This window comes from Gambusia affinis, linkage group LG08 (genome assembly GCF_019740435.1).
Source record: "Gambusia affinis linkage group LG08, SWU_Gaff_1.0, whole genome shotgun sequence".
Classification (NCBI taxonomy): Eukaryota; Metazoa; Chordata; class Actinopteri; order Cyprinodontiformes; family Poeciliidae; genus Gambusia; species Gambusia affinis.
Genome location: NC_057875.1, coordinates 29,729,752 through 29,752,688, shown reverse-complemented (window position 1 = coordinate 29,752,688; position 22,937 = coordinate 29,729,752). Strand labels below are relative to the sequence as shown.

At 40.8% G+C, this 22,937-nt stretch overlaps 1 protein-coding gene across 3 annotated transcripts in view; it reads right to left on the bottom strand.

The window, feature by feature from the left end:
* Positions 1 to 3,577: 3,577 nt before the first annotated feature.
* Positions 3,578 to 22,937, bottom strand: part of cttnbp2 (cortactin binding protein 2) — a 105,511-nt gene continuing 86,151 nt past the window's right edge. The window contains exons 10-24 of one of the 3 annotated variants that reach the window (XM_044125732.1): positions 22,210 to 22,251; positions 19,400 to 19,675; positions 16,391 to 16,486; positions 15,042 to 15,121; positions 13,912 to 13,998; positions 13,267 to 13,366; positions 12,299 to 12,475; positions 10,644 to 10,816; positions 9,763 to 9,941; positions 9,441 to 9,655; positions 9,160 to 9,348; positions 8,137 to 8,182; positions 7,922 to 8,021; positions 5,886 to 5,990; positions 3,578 to 3,928 (exon numbers count right to left, since the gene is read on the bottom strand). In XM_044125732.1, the coding sequence (XP_043981667.1) occupies positions 3,602 to 3,928; positions 5,886 to 5,990; positions 7,922 to 8,021; positions 8,137 to 8,182; positions 9,160 to 9,348; positions 9,441 to 9,655; positions 9,763 to 9,941; positions 10,644 to 10,816; positions 12,299 to 12,475; positions 13,267 to 13,366; positions 13,912 to 13,998; positions 15,042 to 15,121; positions 16,391 to 16,486; positions 19,400 to 19,675; positions 22,210 to 22,251 (2,192 nt within the window). In that variant the 3' untranslated portion in view covers positions 3,578 to 3,601. The remainder of the gene's footprint in view (positions 3,929 to 5,885; positions 5,991 to 7,921; positions 8,022 to 8,136; positions 8,183 to 9,159; positions 9,349 to 9,440; positions 9,656 to 9,762; positions 9,942 to 10,643; positions 10,817 to 12,298; positions 12,476 to 13,266; positions 13,367 to 13,911; positions 13,999 to 15,041; positions 15,122 to 16,390; positions 16,487 to 19,399; positions 19,676 to 22,209; positions 22,252 to 22,937) is intronic. The other 2 variants (XM_044125733.1, XM_044125734.1) reach the window with 2 other exon arrangements.

Below are 22,937 nucleotides of genomic sequence, written 5' to 3'. Positions count from 1 at the left end.
TTATTGAATGATTGTTGAATGCGTGTAAGAACTCTCAGGTACTTCTGACTTAGATGTTGGCCCATGTGTTATTAAATTAAATTATTAAACCCCCTAACACGGAGAGCCAGCATCTAGTGGCCATTAGAGGAACTGCACCTACCAATGCCATGATTTTCAGATCCTTGTTGGTGTTCACTTTCCTCCTGCTTGTCATCCAAACACAAAGCTTTTCTGCTCGTGGACCAAGGAGCAGGTACTTGCTTCTGATTTGGACTTGGTTCTGAGAAATGATTATTATAATCCAGAAATGTGTCAGAGTTTAACCTTTGAACTCAGCTCATGGAACTGCTTTCTGATGATGTACGTCAGAACCTTCAATTAGTCTTCCTGACCCGAGAAGTTCTGAGTTCCTTGCTGGTGTGGACACACACACACGCACACACTCGCCATCATAGCATGACGTTGTTGACTGATGCAAGTATTGAGTGATGACTCAACCACCCCTATTTTTCTATTTGTATGCACTTTTCAGGCACCCTGAGGTTCTCTCATCAGCTCTCACAGATCATTTTTTAATCCAATTGTTGAAATAAACAAACATTAAAGTTTGAACTCTTGTCATTAGCTAATGTGTCCTGATTGTAGTGCAGATTTTTTTTTTCCATTAGAAAACAATAATTTCTTTTGAAAGTTGGAAAGTAATTTTGATTCTTCAAACATGATCGTTTCTTCTTTTTGTTGAGGAAAGCGCTTTTGAAACTGAATATTTCTGAAGGTACCGTGGAGAGGAGTCTTGTGATAAGTTTGTTTATATATATATAAACACCAGAGCAATTGAGGCCCAGATCTACCACACCAGACAAGACCCAAGGTGTAGGTTGTGCAAGGAGGCCCCTGAGACAGTCCAACACATAACAGCAGGGTGCAAGATACTGGCAGGGAAAGAATACATGGAACGACACAACCAAGTGGCAGGCATAGTGTACAGAAACATCTGTGCAGAATATGGACTGGAACCCCCAAGATCAAAGTGGGAAACACCCCCGAAGGTAGTGGAGAATGACCGAGCTAAGATCCTGTGGGACTTCCAGATCCAGACAGACAAAATGGTGAGGGCGAACCAACCAGACATAGTCGTGGTGGATAAACAACAGAGGAAAGCCGTTGTGGTGGATGTGGCAATACCAAGTGACTGCAACATCAGGAAAAAGGAGCATGAAAAACTAGAGAAATACCAGGGCCTAAGGGAGGGACTGGAGAGGGCCTGGAAGGTGAAGACCACAGTGGTGCCTGTGGTCATCGGGGCCCTCGGGGCCCTTGGGGCAGTCACCCCTAAACTGGGGCAGTGGCTACAACAGATCCCAGGAACAACATCAGACATCTCAGTCCAGAAATGTGCAGTCCTAGGCACAGCCAAGATACTGCGCAGAACCCTCAAGCTCCCAGGCCTCTGGTAGAGGACCCGAGCTAAGAGGAAGAAGAATCACCACCCGCGGTGGGTGAGAAGGGAATTTTTTTTATATATGTATATATATATATATGTTATATAAAAAAAAAAAAACTTTTTATTACTCATAGGAAAGGGACACAAATGTTCAAAGAACTGAAAATGTTTTTGCTCAATCATCTGTATTTGGAGTAAAACTAGATTTGGAGAATTTGACTGTGTGGCTGCGTCTTCCTTTTGTCCTGATTATTGCTGATGTTTTTGGATCTTGCTTGTGTCTCCTGTTGCTAAAAGCTGTTTGGTTCCACAAGACAAACTATTAAACACCAGTTCAGTCAGTCTGACTAACAGCAGCTGTCAAGGTTTAGTGTCAGCTCACAATATTTTAGCCTATTAGAGTGTTTACGCACAAATCCTGCACATTTTGAGTTAATTATATGCAAATGCAAATTGTACTAAGTATATTTTCTGGATATTTAAAGGCATTAAAACACTCTAAACATCTCAATCTTTGTCTCTTCGGATGATAAAACTTGTCTTTTCTTGGTGTAGAAGTCTCTTGACTCAGGACAGAAGTGCTGGTCTCCAGTTTGTGACCAGATTTTGGAATATAATAACTCATTACCTCTAGTCTCAGGATTAGTTTGGGTTTTCTTCTGAACTTCTTGTAAATCGTAAAACAGAACGTTTCTCTTCAAATTTCTCAGAGTTCCTTGCTGTTTCCCATTTGTCTGAGTGTTCATCGCCCAACGTAACTTCCTAATTGTGTTTTACCCAAATGGGTAAAACACAATTAGGAAGTTACGTTAAATGATAATCTATGATAACCTTCAGCAACATTAATTAAATAAAGTGACTGTCTTTGTGTGTTTGATCCTGTATGAGCTAGAAAAAAATTCCAGACAATTTAAATCTGATTCTATGGAGACCTGCACACGCCAAGAATATGTAAAGAAAATGGCAAAAATTAGAAAAACTTTATTTTGGATTTTGTGCGTCAAATAATTCTTTAGTGTGAAATGGCAATATTGAAAATAATGGAATTGAACTTTTTGACCACAAGTGAAAGAAAACACTGGCACCCCTGGAGATAAAATGTATTATTGCAGTATGATCATTACTAAGGCTAGAAGACCTTGTTAAATAAAGGTGCATTAGCCATGGTTATGTAGTTAAAATGTGATATATATTCATGCCTAATAACAAATAAGCATTACAACATTTTCCTCTTATATTTGTTTATTGGGTTATAAACTTATGTCTTGATTGAAGATGACTGAACAAACCAAAACTCTCCAGACTAAAACACGGTTTATTATTATTATTATTATTATTATTATTATTATTATTACTGTGTAACAGGCTGGAAATAAATGAACATGAGTCTGGTGGAAATGTTGGGCATTTAAAATATTTATTATGGCTTACAACTGACAGAGGACATCCTGTGTTTATACACTTCTATTACTTATTGCCACATCCCATTCACTTTGAAACAAGTGGAGGGTTTAAAACCAAACTTAATCTACAAACACTTATGTACAAGGTTTAGTGTTCTTTTTTTTCTTTTTTTAAGTTTCCTCAGCAGGTTTTCTTTAAGGTTTTATCCTGTACAAGAGTAATACCACGTACAACAACCTGTAGAGCATTTAAATGTACTCTTATTTACAAATATATTTGGTAAAACCCTGATTAATTTCAACAGTATTTAAACCAACCTTGCAACTATCTGGAGATAAAACACTTGAATGTCTTAAAATACAAAAAATAAGAAAGAAGAACAAAAAGCCTGATAGTGTGAGTGTTTTATTTCTGGTGTGACCTTATTCCTTCAGGAGAAGAAGAAGATTTCACTGTAAGTACACCAGAGGGCTGAGCTGTTCCAGATCTGAACGCCGTCCCATGATGCAATGGGCTCAAACACTTGAATTAAGGCAACAGAACAAAAAAACAACCTGCTGCTTTATTTATTTATTTTTTTTAATGTTACAGTGTTTTCACTCCTATGTGAGCGCGTCGTTCAAATACTGTAGTAGAATCCACTATGGTCCCCAAATACACAACTGCAGTACAGAGTAGCAAGTACAGAGAAGTACAAATCCAAGGTCGTCAGGTACCTAGTCTTTACAATGAGAATAGCTGGAGGTGGTGGTGGTGGGGGTGGGGGTGGGTCTACTGGTTACTATGGTGCAGGTCTCTGTGGAGGATCCAGATGTCGTCTTGTGAGCTGCTGCGCTCGTTCATGCTGTTGCAGTAGAAGTTGCCGTTGGGGGGGTTCTGCTTCGTTCTGCTGCTGCTGGCTGGAGCTTTCCTGAGGTTGGGGGGGGTCTGGGTCTGGTTGTTATTGCTGCTGCTGCAGGCGCTGGACACCCGCGTCTGCTGCCCCCTGCTGTTTGGGATGGGAAGCTGCGACTTGACACGGGGGGCGGAGCGGCTGCTGCTGCTCTGACAGGCCAGCTGGACGGAGCTGCGGCCCGGCCCGCCAGGACAGACGGCCTGCTGGGACAGATGGACCAATATCATCACACAGGAGACAGAACCTGGGGGTTAGTCAAAGTACCAGCAAAACTATACAGGGGGTCTATGAGTTAACTCTACTCAGAAGGGGTTTCATTCTGATGGTTTGTTCATTTGTGAACACATTGTGACATGCAGCAACTGCACTTCCATTAACCGTAAAGTTGTGCAAATTGAAATTAGGTAAATAAATTCACTGTGGGTTTGCACAGTTGCGCAGTTGATAGAGCTGTTGCCTTGCAGCAAGAAGGTCCTGGGTTCGATTCCCGGCCCGGGGTCTTTCTGCATGGAGTTTGCATGTTCTCCCTGTGCATGGTGGGTTCTCTCTGGGTTCTCCGGCTTCCTCCCACAGTCCAAAAACATGACTGTCAGGTTAATTGGTCTCTCTAAATTCTCCCGAGGTGTGAGTGTGTGTGTGAATGGTTGTGTGTCCTGTGTGTCTCTGTGTTGCCCTGCGAGTCGACAGACTGGCAACCTGTCCAGGGTGACCCCGCCTCTCACCCGGAACATAGCTGGAGAGGAACCAGCAACCCTCCTGACCCCATTTGGGATGAAGGGTGAACAGAAAATGGATGGATGAAATTTACTAAATGGAAACATGCCAATTTCAATGTTTTAATAAGAAGTTTTAGTGTTACGATAAGTTTTTTGGGGGGGCTCATCAAATCATGTGTCACATGGTCATCAGCCTGATGTTACTACTGGCGAAAACGCAGAAGAAGTTGTTGGAGGATGATGGAATTGTTTTTGTTTTTTCTCACAGCATCACAGTTCATAAAAGTTGGGTCATTTCAACATGTTAACGCCATAACTCTGTAAAATTACTGACTACAAGTTCCCCAAATGCCTCATACACTTCTAAGTAGGAGGGGGTTGTTGCTCCAACCCCTGAAGAAGATTCCAACATCTCCTCTGATTGGCTGATAGATGATGAGCGCCAGCACCATGACTGAAATATAGTGCTAGTCCATCAATGCCATGATTTTTTAATTACTTTTTCAGGTGTAATTTTAATTTCATTTCTTTTTAATAGAGACACTGCAGTTGTGAAATTGTGTTTTTTCTCCATCAGCAGAATACAGACTAAGATTGGTGGACATTTGTAGTGGAGGCACAGCTGGTGCCTCGCTGGAGAATTCAAATTCTCTGAACTTTACATTTGATCAAGTCACAACCATAAACATTTATTTTGAAGAGATTTAAAGTGACAGCCCAACATAAAGTGGCACAAATTATACATGATTCTGAAGCTTCTTTACAAATAAAGATGAAACTGCATTTTCCCCCCGACACCTTAAAATAACTGCCATTAGCGAAGCTGAAGTGTTTACACAAAGTTGATTGACAACGTTAAGACCCTCCTCTTGGCTCTGATTGGTCGTTTCAGCTAAGGGGTGCATTTCATTACTGCAGATGGCAGTAGAACCACAGGGAGGAGCCAGAGAGGTTTGGTTATCTGTCAGGTCATATAAACAATATGTTTATAAACAATAAACATATTGTGTATTAAACTAACATACTGCACATTTAAAGGAGTTTTAAAACTATTTCCTAAGCTTTGAACATCTTTTCAACTGGCAAGCCAGGAAAGAGTTTCAGAAAACAATCAAAAGCTCCACAGTGACTCTGGAGGAACTGCAGAGAACTGCGGCTCAGGTTTGACAATCTGATGACAGCCATTAGATAACTCTGGCCTTTATGACATTTGCAACAATTTCAGTCTCTAGATATGTAGCATGTAGAGACATACACTAAAGGCCTTACATCTGTAAATGCAGCAAAAAGATTCAAATGATCTGAATACCAACTGCAGAGATTTTTCTTCTTTCTGTTCAGTAATTATTGATATCACACAAATCCCAACATTTGTGATGGTCATTTTAGAGAGAATAATGCAATAAAAAGTGTAAATATTTGTATATATGAAACTTCTCATTACCTCTGACTGCTGCTGGACAGCTGCTTCCTGGTTAGTCTTGTGGCCAGGCTGTTCCTTACTGGGAGTTCTGGGAAATAGGATCAAGCTGTCTTTGACCTGGGAGATCTGTGGGACCCAAGAGGAAACATCTGAAAGAGCTGGGTCAGAATACCTGAGGCTCAGCAACTAAAGGTCTGAACATGACATGGATTTCCTGTGGTCTGAGCAGAATTAACATGCTGAGCTTTGATTATCTATTTTTGAATGTGAAATGTAGTGTCCTCTCCCACATCAAGTACCAGTTACCAGAACAGGAGCTCATTAAACATTAACGCCAGCACCAGACACACTGAAGGCCTCTACAGTTAGAATGACTGTCAGCCATGAGTCAAACTATTAGCATAATGTTTAAAAGCTTCCTGTCTTATCAGTAATATTAATTATTGTTTATAAATAAATAAATAAATGACTTAGCATAAACATAACGATTAGCCAACTTTAAAATGTGGATTTGTACATAACTCTGTATTGTCTGGTATCTGTGGCAAAATCAATTAATTTATAACATTTTATCTAGGTGCTATATAATGCTAAAAAACACACATTGTAACTGGAGTAAAGGGTTAATGTTTCTTGTTCTAAATGGTTTATTTAAAAATTAGCAACAGGAAGGAAAATAGGCTATCTTGTCTTAATTAAGAAGGTTTAATTCTGGGAACTACCATCTTTGGAGTCGACTAATTATCAACTGCTCTGGTTTTAAAAAGTCATGGAGTCATGCTAGCTAGCTACCAAACTTTAAAAATATACAAGATTTTTTATCAATTTGAATTCAATAAGATAATTTTCTTTTTAAGAAGTTGTTTTAAAAAAAAAAATCTAGAGCAGTATTTGTGTTTAGCACATTACATACTAATCATGCTAGCTGTTAAGTGTCTTGACACATTTGTTCTGAATTAACGCTGTATGAATAAACTGAATTAAATTTAATTGAACTAATAGCCTGGCAGCTAAATAGCTTGATAATATTAGTTTTCAGAGTCAGCCAAATAAAAACCAAAGCTACAAGATGCAATAATATAACTTGCAAAATATAAAACAACCTACTGCTTAAGATTAGCTTGCATTTTATCTCACTATTTGAGATTGAAGAACACCATTATTTTGTATTTTTCTAAATATTTTTAGATATAAAAAACTAATTCGTGATGTGCTAACATTAGAATGTGAAATAGCTGAATGCTATTACTCTTAACTGTGTTCTTAAAAACAATAAAATATCAACAAATTTATTAAATTAGTAAGAATCATGTTATCAAAAAGCAGTAGTGCAATATTTGATTTGTTGTAAGTGGAAACAATTAGATTGTGTTACATGCTAAATGTTTAAGTTAGATACCTTGTTACAATAAAAAATATTCCAAGTCACGTTTATCATACCAGGAGTATCTCATACTGGCCAATACACAGTACAACGGGTCTGACTGGAAACACTGAGGCAACAAAGATTACGTTAATAAAGATAATAGAAGTAATAAAGATTATGTTTCCTGCACTTCAAACTAAATTTAAGTGCTTGGGAAAATCACCCAACAATTCAAACATTTTCAAGGATTTCCACCTGTATTAGTCATGCTGGTTACAAATGTAGCAACACCAAACTAAATAGGCTTTCCAATGGTAGACATTCATCACCAAGTAACATAGTTGAAACAAAACAAAACAAAAAACATCCAAACTCAAATGTACTTACTTTTTGAGCATATTTTTAAATAGCTGAAGAATTCTGTGGAAACTAACAACTATAAATTGAGGACATATATAATCAATTACAGGGTCAGGAAATGCCAGACTTAATTTTTTTCATTTATATTAAAACTTGTCTGACATGAGGAAACAACAAAGACCCTACAGACAGACTGACTCCTCAATTCTGCAGCTGGATCAGAGTTAAGCTAAAGACTAAACAGTTTACCAGAGACATGCTGGTGTGTGTCTACCTGACTGGTGTGTGTCTACCTGACTGGTGTGTGTCTACCTGACTGGTGTGTGTCTACCTGACTGATGTCCGGCTCCGACCTGCTGGAGCACATGGTCTGCAGCTCTCTGATCAGATCCGTCTCATCATCGAAGAACACCGGCAGGCCAGCTGGCTGCCTGCAAACCCAGACAATAATGTCACCATAAGGTGAATTATGAAACACACACACTTTCAGACTCCACAGCCTTGCTGCGGTGGTTACTGGGTGTCAGTAACAGCCAGAACACCAACCTGTGGCCATTGGACATGAATCGGACATCGGAGCTGGACACCGAACCTGAAATCACATTCAGGAGAAATTCTATTAACAAACAACACTAAGCTCCTGCTGAACTCAACAATATTCTTTGTCATTTTGATTTCCTTTCTGAGATTTTGCATCGTTATCATCACAACTGAAGGTAATAAGAATGTACTGACAGAATCAAGGATGTTATGAATCATTAAAGTACATTTCTGTTAAATAAATTAGGTGTTCTGTCTCCACACTGGGAACCTCTGGGTCCTTTGATGTAATGAGTTTGGAATCTATTATGCCTATGAAACAGTGCCCCCTTGTGGACACTGTCAATTCAAATTCCAAAATCCTGAAGAAAATAAATGTTGCTGTAACTCATATTAATTGAAAATTCTTCAGAGTTATTGTAGCCAGTGATGGGTGTGGGCAGGAAGAATCTCCTGTAGCAGTCTGTGTTACAGCAAATTACAAGAAGCCTCTATTCATCATGGAAAAAGAGACACTATTTTTTATGAATAGGATGCGCAAATATGAACACAATACTTTTCCATCAACGCCTGAGCTTCAAAGATGATTAATGATAAAACGTATCTGTAGCTGTTTCCATTGCAAATGAGCACAAAACTTTATCAATATATATAATATTGAAAAAAATGCAATTTCGCAGTTGAACAAGAAATGCAATTAAAGTCACATGTGAATAAGCTTGTTCACACAGGAAACAATAAAACCTGCTGTGACATCATCCTTCTACCACTTCTTGTTGTCTTCTTTGTCGTTTCATCCAGTAGTAACACCTGGCTTCACACAATGTGAAGAAAGTATTTCTATCAAGGTTTTGTGAAGTACTTTGATACAGCTGAAAAACCACCTCATCCTGAGATTTTTCAATGTGACCATGTTTCCATTAAGCAAATTCATTTTTGTAATTCCAATTTCCATAATTATATAGTGAGTGGACACCGAGCTATTGTTCTATGTGAGCGTTGGGCCCAGATGCTGCTTCCTGTACTGACCCTCTCTGAAGGAGCCCCCAGAGCTCCAGGTTACCGAGGGGCTTCCCTTCTTCCTGGGGCTGGTGTTGGATCGCCTCAGCTTGCTGCCGTCGCGGCCCCGTCTCCCCCCCCCTGCTCCCTCCCTGCACGAACCAAGGGCCAGCAGAGGAGACGAGCCTCCCTGAAACTCCAGCAGGTACCGGTCCATTTCTGAAGGATTGAGCAAAAATTGTTTCTTTACCTCAAACCTGATGTTTTCTGATGACTCATCATCTGCCATTTTGGGGACGACGCCCACTCACCGTGGCGAGGCAGGGGGCAACCCGGCATCACGACTTTGTTGACCAGGATGCTGAGGGCGGCTTTCACCACGGCCTGCTGTCCGGTGCTTAGCCCGCAGTTGCTAGGAGATGGTCGTTGAGAGGAAGAGGAGGTGGAGCGCTTGGTCGTCATGCGGGAGATGACGGCCCCCTCGACTCGCGGCACCACCACCGCGTTCCAGAGGCGGGCCAGCCACCTGTTGGAAAACAACCCCGTCACATCCGCTCCACAGTCTGACTCCGCCTTCTTAGGGGAATGATGGGTCATTCATGGATAAGATGCTGTTATGCAACAGATGGCCACCTGACGATGGGCTGAGCGTTGTTGGGGACGACGGGGCAGGACAGGAAGAGTTGAGGGCCCAGCAGAGCCTCGTGGGTCCCCAGACGGGACAGACAGGCATTGAGCTGCTGCCACACCTGACTCACCCACAGCACAGAGCGCTCCATGAGACCGTCTGCTGACCAGGCCGCGCTCCCCACCTGCAACAGGAGCAGCTGCTTTTATTCTACACTACAGAGTGTTTCAACAGGTTACAGGTGAATCACCGTCAGAAGAAAATGGTGACATGTGTTTTCCAGGCACATAGTGGCATTTTATAGCACAATCAAGTAACTATGTTACCTTTTGTTGTTAAAAATGTAAGAAATATTTCAAATATGACTTAAAAAGAAATTTGACATGGCAATTGTGAAATTGGGCCTCTGTGTCTTTAAAAACACCTGTTCTTCCTGAAACTCCGCCTTCAGGAGTGATTACAGCATGGCTCCTCCTTTAACAACGTTTTCACCAGCTTATGCTCTGTTCCACCAGGTGTTTGCTAATTACTGCTGGCTAGTCTGAAGGAGCCTTGGCGGACTGCTGTTTTAGGAGGAAGCTTGGAAACTGCAGTTCGGAGGAGGAGCTTCATCTTGAAGGTGAGGCTAGGACAGGTCGACACAGGTGTTTTGCACAGCTTTAACCCGTGGGAGATTATCTCAAACATGAAAGAATCAAAGCAAGAGTCCAGGAATATTTTGATGAGGAAATAACATTATAATATGATGTAAAGCTGAAAAAAAGTTGTTTTAGAGACCTCTGCCCCTTTCAGGCTTGTTTAGAACTGATTTTACTGTCTCTATCAAGAGGAAGTAAAGCAGGAAAATAAATCTAAGGGAGCAACTGCAGCCAGACCTTTGACCTACCTTGTGGAGCAGCTTCCTGCGCAGGTGCCTTCCCAGCAGGCCGTGCAGCGGCTCCTGGTCCCAGCGCAGCATCACCCAACGGAAATGCTGCTGAAGGCGGAGCTCTGATCCCTGGAGGCGGGGCTTGGACAATGTGCCAATCAGGAAGCTGTTCTCTCTGACATGGTGTAAACCTGCGTGAGGACAGTGAGGTACATGTGACCAGACACACTACATGATGTGTTTTAGATGTTTTCCTCTTGCAGCACACCTGGTTACAGCTGTCGGTTGATTAACCAATTTTGCTGGAGTGCAAAATCTTGTTAATCAACTGCTGGAGTGATCCAATGCAATGTGTAACCAGGGGAACATCTAGAACATGCAAGGTGGTGCTTTGAACCAGTTGATACACCATGACTGCTCCTGAGACTGAGACTCGTCAAGATTACCACAACACTAGAACCTTAACTTTTACATTCATCCATTTATTCCTGCTTGTCCTTGCAGAGGTCGCAGGGCATGGGGAACACAAATACATTCAGGCGTTGGAGCAACAAGCCCTGCCTACTTGGGAGCGGCTACTTACTCAGAGTATTGGGGAAACTGCAGCCAGTGATTTTACAGGAGTAATAACATCCTGCTGTTGATCATGTGAAAAAGTGTTTCAATTGTTCTTTTGTTAAATAGTTATTTCCATATGACTGAAAAACCATCCTCATCCCAGCACAAAGGTTTTTATTGAAAATTGGTATGTTACATCAAGCAAATTTATTTTCATACTTTCACCTGCACATTTTTATGGTTAATGGAAACGCAGCTACAAACCTCTGTAGCTAATGCCAATTTTGAAAAAAACTTTTTCAATAACAACACACACTCACACTCACTGAGGGGCAACAGGGAGGGACAAGTACAGTCATGTTTTCAGTCTGTGGGAGGAACCCTGAGTCCCCGGAGAGCAACTACACAGAACATGCTAACATCCATGCAGAAACACCATTGGACTGGATTGGAACCCAGGACCTTCTTTTGGCAAGGCAGCAGAGCAAATAACATAATATGATTATTTTATGCCACCAGCTCACTGACAGTGCTGGTGAAATATTTACTTCAGACAGAAGTAAATATTGAACTTAAGCCTGTCACAATAAGCAATATATCAATTAATCACATGATAAAATGAAATGAGAATGATCATTTACATTTGTATGCTTGTTTGTGTAATACTTTAATCTTTAAAGTGATACTTTAATATTATTGAAAAGCCAACATTTTGAAAAAATACTGCAAACATTTCACACAATGCATAGTAGTTCATTTGAACTTTTATTTTTTATTTTCCAAAAGTTCGAACTGGGAGTTTTGCTGAGACTTCACAGTACATTTTATTTATTGCTGTTTCTCTTGTTCGGTTTATGTATTTTAGATATTTAAAATGTCTTCCACCTAAAGTGTTTGATGTTTTCGGAAATTAAAGTTTATTGATCTTTTAGAGGCTGTAGTCGCATTACCAGGCCTACATTGTTCTACTAGTTGAAAAATATCTCAAAATGACTATATTGCCATTTATCACAATCATTTCCGGGACAATTTATGATGCAGGAAAACTAATTATCCTGACAGGCCTAGAGTTGAACATGAATCTAAGTCGCTGCTCAGTCTGCTGTTGGTCGTACCTGTGCTCAGAATCAGAGGGGAGGCGGAGCCTCTGTTGTCCAGACTGAGGCAGAGGTCTCCAAGCAGGCCTGTTAGAGATGAAGCCTTCTCCACTCCCTCCAGCAGAACCACCACACACTGATCAGAGTATCCACACACCTCTCTGAACCCCGAGCCCGTTGCTGGCACCAGGAAGCCTGGAAAAGTGTGCCACGTGAATGGATACATTCCACAGATCTTCAGTCAGGCTAACAATAAAGAGCACTTGATTTATCAATCAATCAATAAATATTGATTGTGCTATTTTATTGCATAGACGTAGCTCCTATAATGAGCTTAGAAGAACATGGCTCCTCCTTTAACAACATTTTCACCAGCTGATTCTCTGTTCCACCAGCTGTTTGCTAATTGCTGCTGTCTAGTCTGAAGGAGCACAGTGGGGAAGTCACAGAGGGAGGGCTGCTTGGTGAGACGCAAGCTTGGAAGCTTGGAAACTGCAGCTGAGAGGAGGAGCTGTGGCTCCAAGGTGAAGCTAGGCCCACCCAGGCGTTTTGCAAAGCTGAATGGTTACCATAGAGATTAAAGGATTTATCAATCATGCATAAAAGAATCAAGGCAACATTCCAGGTATGTTTGTGATGAGGGAATAACATTATAACATGATGTAAAGCTGAAAGAAACTTGATTTTACATGATACTGTCTCTTTAAACACAGGTTTATTTGTTAGAGGTATAGATTATACATGTAATACATAAGATTATGTAAGTGGATGAGGAGTGGGAATATTCAAACAAGTTTAATTGTACAAACAATAAATAAAACTTGGATGTAAAATTGAAATTTTATTTTTGGTGAGGTAAAGATAGGTTCTGTGAATTATTAGCCCCTCAAACAGATGTGAGGAGTCCTGTCTGGTTTCAGGACGAGCCTGTTAACGGAGCAGACACCGTCTCTCCCTCCAGGTGTGTCAGTGTGAACATTTCTCACCACAGGTGATGAAAGTCTCCAGCAGCTGCTCCCTGGTCAGGCTCTCCTCCACCTCCACCCTCAACACGTCACAGCCCATCCCCTCCGCCTCCTGTTTCGACTACAAACACACACAGGGGAGGCGGGGCTGAACGAGGAGTCACAATGAGGCAAGAGGCACGTTGCCATGGAAACATAAGAAATGTACTACTACATGCTGCGAGAAACAGAGCAGCAGGGCAGAAGAGGAGGACGTGAATGAACACAAAGGGATTTTCTTGGCACATCGCTGCCATCAGAGAGAGAATGTTTGTTTCACAATAATACACACTACTACAGAATATCCACTACTGGAGCTTGGTGGCTAAAGAGCGTTAGCATCTCAGATAAGATATGCCTACAAAGCCTTTCAGGTGATTATATTTAAAGATCAATGTCTTAAACAGTTTTTAGTCTTTTAATGACTCCAACAGCCGCCAGTTACTGATAGATTAGCAAAATCTTTCCATTGTTCTCTCCCCGCCCCATCGACTGGCTGTGGTAGTAGCAGTGTCATTACATTGCATTGCTGTTTGCACACAATTTCTGCTTCATTGCATCATGCCAAATCAACAAAGAAAGATTTCCTTTGTGTTTGTGGCGAAACCAGCAGTCAGATGGTCGTACCTTGATGCAGTGAGCCACCAGGTTAGCGATATACTCCTGGCAGCTGCCTTCCAGGCCATGAAAGAAGAGGTTCCCGTACTGCTCCACCTGAACATCAAACAGGAAACAGATTGCATTTGAACTCAGAGAAACCCTTTATTCTATCCATCAAGCTTACAGTCCTATTCAGTAAATTAGAGTATGTGTTGTGATGAGGCTTATTTGATGGATTAAGAGTAACTTTTTAAGACTGGTGACCTTAAAGCAGGGATTAAGCATAGTTTTCCTGCTTCTGATAGCACTTGTTTTTGTTTTTGATGCAGTTTGACAGTTCAGCAAGTGAAATCACTGGTGAAACAAAATCAAATTTTGGAGTTTAAATGAAAAAAATTGCGCAAATCTCTAAGAATTTGCAGTAAAACCAACACTTTCAGGGATCGACTCACACACTTCAGTGGCGTTCTTGGATTTTTGACCTTTTGGTGGCGCTGTGATTTGAGATTTAATTTTCAGTTACCTGACTGCTGTCAGTATTTTATTGTATCTATTCATTATTAAGCTAACCATTATTAACCACGATAAAGACAGAAAATTATTAAATAGTTTAAATGAAGCCCACATTTATATGATAAAATATTTTTCTGTTGGTTTGATGTAATATTTTCATTTTAAATGTCATGTTTTCATTAAACAGGAAGTCATCATAATGAAAGGCTTTTAAACATCCATCTGTGTAATATCCTATGTATAAATGAACTTTTCAGTAATATTCTAATTTCTTGAAAGGGTCTGTCTGTTTCATTTCAGGTATTCCACAATAAACCAGATCAACAAGATTTAAGCTGTCTTACATCAATTACTAGTTTGACACTAATTCTGATTTCTGACTGCTATCTTATGAGTATATTTGTCTTTAATAACATCTGTGGTTTATCTGTTTTTGAGGTTGCATCATTCTCCCTTCACCAGAGCCAGCAGAGGGCGCTGCAGCGGGTAGGAAAGGTTCAGCACACTTCAAACCCTTCTCTTTCTCTTTCTCTTTCTCTTCCCATCCATCTCTTCATAACAAATGTTTCCGATTTCATTCTCTCAGCGTTCCCAGCACTCGTCTCCTTGTGTTTTCTCTAAAGAGGTGCAGTGTGTTTCCTCACCAGGCGGACGCAGTTGTGCAGGAGCGGCAGAGGGAAGAGGGATTCCAGGGCTATCTCATCCAGCCCAGACTCAGACAGACCTGTCAGAACCAAGTAAAGAGATGCATCCTTACATCTGCTCTGGTTTCTGGGCTCAACCAATCAGACAACACAGAAAAACATGAAAAACTCTCTCTAGTATGTATTTCTAAACAGCAGAGGGAAACAACAACCGTTGTGTATACAGATGACCACATTTCAGTCATGATTATGTGCATGAAAATTAAAAAAAACTATATTGCTGACAATTTTATGTATAATATTGTGCGATGTTAGGCAATGTGAATGTTACTGTGATGTCAAGACATTAAAGTCAGAATTCTGAGATGAAAGTCAAAACTGAGAAAAAGTTTTAATTTTGAGCTTAAAGTCAGAATTCTCAGAAAAAATGGAGAACTCTAAGATTAAAGCCAAAATTCTGAGAAATAAGACAGAAATCTGAACCTTAAAGTCAGAACATAAACATTTCTTTATTTCTTTTTTCAGTGGCCCTAATCCTCTTCTGTAGAGAATTAGAGAAAATGAACTATCACTATTTAAACTTGTGGAGCCAGTTATGGTTTTTAATCATACAATGTTGTATGATCTGGGCACCCTAAAAAGAACAGTTCACAGAAATCCTTCGAACAACCAATAGGAGCAAATCTAAACATCTAACCGCTGAATTTCATATATCAATTTTCCATTTGACCAACTGTCGATCGATCGCATAAATGAACACAACTCAAGCTCAGCAAACCTGATTAATCTATAAAATGTTTACAAACATGTTGGCTCTGTGCTGAGGGCCTTTAATATAACAGTAATATAAAGAGATAATGTTGCGTATGTGCTTAATTAAATAGCTCTTCAATAACTGCAATGAGTGAAACATGAAAGGAAACACATGAAACACAAAGTGTGTGATATTTCTGGATGTATGCCTGGGTTTAAAAAAATCTGCCGTCCTAAAATGTCCTGGTAGATTGTTGATGTTAAAAAAAACATTTCCACTCTTCAGAACTTTCTCACATGACTGATTTAATTTGAACTTTGATTCAATGAAAACTGGGCTTCAACCAATCATAGTGCTTCTTTGGCCAACATGTCCAGGCTCAATTGTGTTTTATGTGCTGTTGCTCGGGGAGACAAGTCTGCTACATCGATTCAAGTGCATCCAAAAAACAAAAACAAACAAACAAAAAACACCCAGATCCTTTAATCCACCAAATGGTTTCAGTGAGCAGTGATCACATGATCACAGCTCTGTTGTCATGTTGTTGATGGCTGAGTGATGCTGGATGGGCAGGCTGAGGCTGCCAGGCTTGTACCTTTGAGGCGGATGGTGATGCACTGGCTGAGAGGCTTTCTGACCAGATCCCAGGGCGATAAAGGCAGTTCCTGACCAGGTAACCACTCAGTGTCTCCTGGACGACACAAAGAGGAAATGGGGATGAAAGGAAGGACGCAGAAAGTACATGACTTCAAGCACTGCCCCCAAATACTGTCATAAAAGGTTGGGTAAAGCAACCGATGAGGATGAAATAATGGCAAATACACAGTCTAATAAGCACCGTTATATTCAGTAAATTACATTATGCATTTTGGTGCTGTATAAAAGCCTTTTGAGAATAACCACCTCTAAAAGCAGCTGAAGGTCATTTTTATTATTATCCACTCCGGGTGGAAACATATTGGAGTAGCTCCGTACTTTCATTATTTCATTTCCCTTTGGGATCAATAAAGTATTTTTGAATTTGAATTTTATTTTAAAAATTTGTTGCTTTTTTACATATTAGGTAAAACTATGTCCCAATGAGAGTAAAATATGAGTCAGACAATCTGTGAAAAAATCAAGCTACTCTAACTTCTCCCTGTTGATCTACTGCCAAATGTACCGGCCGCAGTAAGAAACAACCAATCAGAGCCAGGAGGAGGGGTTTAGTGCTGCCAATCAAGCTTGTCAATGAGCTCCTCACAACCTGCCCCTCAAAAACGTCACTAGGTCCAAACAGGCATCTTGCACAGCTGAGGCTGCCAGGCTGCTGTTGTGGAGACTAAAGAGTTTATCAAACATGCATGAAAGAATCAAGGCAGCACTCCTTGATGAGGGAATAACATTACAATACCTAAAGCTCCAAAAAGTCTTTTTTTACATAATAATTCTCCTTTAATACAATGATAATAATTTAAATCCATCTGTCTCTAGCTACAGTATTTCGTATAGAACCACATCTCAGTAGCACTGTGTGTGAAGGATTTGTTGCATTCAAGTGTAAAGAGCAGTTTCTTAACCTTTGGTCTCTGAGGACATTGCTATGGGGAAATAAAAAGGCCAGTAATCTGCAGATGTGTTGGCAGGTCAGCCAGAGACCAAATACTCTGACCAGCTCTTTGCTTTGTCCTGAGGTTGTAAATCCTGTTCAGGGTGTTGGAAGGCTGATGTTCAGGCTCTGGATTAGTCTCATTTTCAGATGAAAGCTTACTAAACTACTGCTGCAGTTTTCTAACACCCACAGCAGAAACAGCCTATACTTGTCTTCTTTTCTTTGGGAAGTGCAGCTTGAGTGGCTGCCACAAGCACTGCTGCCAGATCAGCAGCTAGCAAACTGGCGGCTGCTTCCTCATTATTTATTCAACCTAACCTGGTGATCAAGTGTGACTTTATTCAGGACAAAATGATCACAAACTGGAATAAATCAACAAATCAAAGCAACTTTCTGGAGTTTAGAATTAGATGTTTCTTTTTTTCCAAAACCTAAAATCAGAAATTTAACCCCACATGTCTTTTTTTCCATTGTATTTTCCGGCGGTGAGATTTAAGGGTTTAAACTCTGCCGGTGTCCATTATGACACTTTCATTGGGCAGCCTAGATCAGTGTTTCCCAACCCTGGTCCTCAAGGCACACTGTCCTGCATGTTTTAAGTATTTCCTTGCTTCAGTGCAGCTGATTTCAATTGATGACTGATTAACAGGTTGAATCAGGCACATTAAAGCAGGGAAACCTCTAAAACATGTAGGACAGTGTGCCTTGAGGACCAGGGTTGGGAAACACTGGCCTAGAGGCCCCACTTTTGATTGACACTGCATTCGACCAATAATGTTATGAAATGGCTTTTGATGAGCCAATAATATCCAGAGAGCGACTTGAGCTCGTTTTGACATGCCTGTATTCTTTCTGGAATATTTCTGACTGGTCAACTGAGAGACTAAATCTAAAGCTCTGTGCGCCCTCATGCGCCCTCGTGCATAACGGTGTTTACATGACTTTTTCTGACCAAAGGAGGGCCACGGAGAGACACGTTGTTAGAACGTGTCAAAACTGGATGTATTTCTTCAACAGAACTTCACAACTCACGGGAGTGGATGATTATGGCCGTAAGAGTGCTGACACGTTTCGGATTTGAGAATACTGGAAACCTTTAGTCGTCAGCTGCTGCAGTCAGAGCGAGGTGGGTAGAGCGTACTGAAGAGCGAGAATGGGGGGGCTGAGGGAATGGTGGTGTGGGAGGAATGGGGTTGGGGGGTTGAAGGAGAGATGGTGGGGGGGCAGGGCTAGCGTACCGTTGAGTGCTGGGGGGACAGTAGGCGAACGAACAGTGTATTGCAAGAAGGGGAAGAAGGTCTGACTGTATACTAACCCCCTACCCTTCAATTACGATATACTATTTTATTTTTTATTATTTATTCATACTTAATTATAAGTAATTTCCCCTATCAGTAATGTTGTGTCTACCAGAGGATTCCTCTGGTCATTATCTTTCATTAGAGCCTCATCGATGACTGTATGTTGAAGCAATGAGGAGTTACAGTCATTTGAAGTTAGTATGTCAGATGTTGTCCGAATGGCACACTTGGACAACACCTGTACATCCTCATAAATAAACATGTCCGAAATGACATTTCTCTTTTGTGCTATTTTGATCAGTATTGAAATCCACAGGCGGAATACTTTATTCTACAGATTTATTGTATTTTCCGGTCCATACACTCAACACTTAATGTGCATTTAGATTATCTGGGTGAAGCAAAATTTTTCACATTTTTTTATTTTACAAACATCATAGCTACAAACTACCTACAGTTAAAATATTTTTGACTGCACAAATAGAACATTTAGTTTGTCATCTTCATAAAGAGACCAAGTTTTTGCATGTACTCCAAATTGTTCAGGAATACCAGCTGAATTAATTTGGGTATAACTTTTCTGCCATTTTTGGTGATTTAGAGGGTGAGAGTTATGGGGTTAATAATTTTAATTTGATATCCATATCAAATTAAGTTGAAGGGTGAAGAAGAAAGTTGTGAGAAAGAGACAAAATGTTTGTAGAGCGGGTACCGATCAGGATGGAGGAGATGCTGGTAGGACTGAGGCCCAGCAGGGAGCGCTGTGTGTCCTCTCCACAGAGGATCTGGAGGTGAGAAATAAACATGCTGCTGAGAGCAGCACTCAGCTGGGCCCAACGCGTGCTGCGGTCCACCGTCACTCTGCCCAGCGCCGTCTGGCTGGAGGAGTGAACCTTGGCCTCCTCCTCGTCCTCCACAGCCCCCATAGGACACATGGGGCTGGTTTCTACAGCCGAGCACTGCAGCAGCACCAGCACCCGGTACGAATCTTTGGAGGGGTGGAAGAGAGAGCAGTGAGCTGTAGCATAAAGGGATGATAAGCTGAAAATCTGAAAACTTTTTTCACACATTATTATGTTAAACACCCAGATTAAACGAAGAGGTGCACTGATTGCAGTTTCCTAGTGAATCACTGATCTTTAAAAACCAGCAGTTTCGATTTATTTTCCAACCTCACATAGCTGACCTGTGCAAAACTTAGTCAATATTCTGCTAATGTGGGAGGAAAAACAGTTTTGAAATTGTGGTATTTTCATTAAAATAAGAAATGCATTTAAAATCACATGTGAATAAGTTTGTTCATGCAATAAGTCATGAAAAAGCATCCTGTGCCATCATCCTCTTCCCGCTTCCTGTTGTCTTCTTTTTTGTGGTTTCTGCCAGTAGTAGGGGTTGAACCAATTAGTCGACTAGTCGACTAGTCGACTCTAGGACGTCTCGCGAGTTTTTACATTTCATGTCGACTAGTCGCAGTCATGTGATAGCCTGTGCTGATCTGACAGCACAGTATACGTCACAAGACACAAGAAAAATAAGTTAATACATTAGTTTAAATGATATGTAGATGGATGCATATTTGTGGTTTTACAGTGTTTTTAAAAGGAGATGGAGTTGCAGCTGCAGTCGACTACAAAACACGAGCCATCTAAAACTCGCCCCCTTCCCGCTAAGGATGTCACTTAGCCGGCTCGCGAGTGTCGCGAGTGCTCTGTACTGTGCTAATGACAGTGAACTTTATTTACCCCCCCGCCCCCGTGCCACCTCTTTTTATTGTTTTTACATGCCATCTAAAAGATGTGCGTTTCCTTTTGAATGTTGGTTTCCCAGCAACTTATTATTTATCATAAACTATCCCGATGTTTTGTTGTTTCACTTGTTGCTGTTCTGTGTAAATGCCGTATTTTTCCGTGAAAACGGGTAATAAAGCCTGCACGTTACTCCAAAGCTTTGCGTCTTGCGTTGCTATGACGTCACAACGGCTAGTCAACTCGACATCGACTCGACTTTTATCATGTTGACGTTGACTAGAAAATATCTTAAATCGTTCAATCTGCTGAGTCAGCAGAGCTTCCTGTCGCGCATCGGGCGGAGGAGAAGCAGGTGGTTTCGTTGAATTCAGCTGTAACCAAACGGGATCCGTTCATAACAAGTTTGACTTGTGATGTTCCAAAAGCACACTGTAGTCAGTGTGATAATTTGACTCCTATAGTAACTATCCAGAGATCATCAGCATCAGCCGGTGTTTAGAAAAAAAAAGTCAGACCCGACTTTGTGCAACAAACTTTTCCCCGCTGCTCACGAAGAATGATCTGTTTATTGCTCTTTTAATTCTCCATAATAGACTTAGTAAAAGCAGGAGAAGGGGAGTGTGTGTGTGCGTGTGTGTGTGTGTGTGTGTGGGGGGGGGTGTCAATATTTGCCGTGAAAATAGCTAATAAAGCCTCCAAGTTGTGAAGGTTTTTGCGCTTACGTCACTATGACGTCACCGCGACTAGTCGACATCGACTCGACTATTATCATGATGTAGTCGACCTTAAAAAATATGTAGTCGTTCAACCCCTAGCCAGTAGTAACATCCGGTTGGTGGTCACATGACTCGTATAATGTGAAAAAGGAGTTTCCATTGCAGTTTTGCAAAATAAACTAATTTCGAAACAATAAGAAAAAAAACTCCTCATCCTAGAGCCAAAACGTTTAGCAAAAAAACAAAATTGTTGTGTTGGAAACAAAGCTCATGTTAGGTGTTATCAGGTAACAATGCACCTTCAATATTCCAATTTTAGACCAACACAAAGTAAAGGACAATGGTGAAGTGGAAGGTAAGAAAATAGTCTTAACAAATGTGTAGTGATGTTTCTTGATCCATTTGTCATGCAAAAGAAAAAAAAAGGTAATAGCAAGACACAGCCACTAAAGAGCCTGAGCGGCCATGACAACGCTCTGCTGGAAATATGGAGATTCACAGCTCAAATGTGACGATCTGTTGACAAGATAATTACTTGTTTTCTTGTCTTGTCAACAAATATCCCTGATTTGTGGGGTATTAATTGTGAATACCCCACAAACTGGGTGTTTATTGAAAATACCCAACCGCCACTGATGTGAAGATGGGTAATGCTAAATACGAGGCAATGCTAGAAGAAAACCTGTTAAAGGTTGAATAAGTCCACCAGATGTGGAGGTTCCTAGACTTTCAGCCAGACCTCCAGCTCAATAGTAAGATCAAACCAGTGACCCAGTCAAACTCCACACCGCTCACTGGGAGGACTCTCATTTAAAGGTTTGAAGAATATAAGACCTTGGCAGTTGATGTTCAACAAAATCGACAAGCATGGATTTTTTTTCTTAACATCAGTATCGAGTTTTTAGGAAGGTGGAAGAAGACCAAGCATTGCATCTGGAAGTGCTTTACGGTTTCCCTTGTTACTAGTCGTTGAATGGAGTAATTTCTTTTTTATTCAGAAAGCTTAGAAACACCTCAAAGACAAATCACCAACACAACATCTCCACAGTCCACTCTACCTTTTTCCACTGCAGCCAATAACGTCATGGTGTGTATGTTTCCTGCACAGGGAGAGACTTTGTAGACATTACAGGACGATTGGCTATGCAAATGTTAAACCTCTCATGGATCAGCTGCTGATCACAGCATGTCTCATAGTTTACTTATATTTGTTGCCTTCTTGTAATTAAATATCCCAACTGCAATATGAGATATTGTTTACTGATTGGTAAGAAAACCTCATGGTTGTATTGATAGTTGAGCGAGTGAAAATCAGAGAAAATCTCAGCAGTGAATGTAAAGAAATGAAAAGCAAAGAAAAGTTGTGTGCATGTATGCAGACTCAGGCAATGTTCACAGTGCAGCTCTTGATGCTTCACTCCCGTTTTTTGCTGATATCTATTTTTCTTTTTGCGCAGTCATTTATACTACTACATAAATCTGACCGCAATGAGATTTCTGTGTGGACAGATTAGCACCCCAAAGCAATCCGTAAGAGCAGAGGAAAAACGTAGACATCTCACAGCGGCGTCTGTGTACGAAGGTTATCCACAAGCCGTCAACACATACCTCTGATTTTTATTATGTACGGATGTGGCAAAAATCTAATTTTTGGGGAGGCAGTGGTGAAGTGATTGGAATTGGGTTGTTTAGTGAAAAAAATACATTTGGGCAAAATAATATGAATTGTGTCGCATTCACCAGCTGTGTGAATGCAGCCTTAGGTTTGTCCAAAAATGAAAGAGTT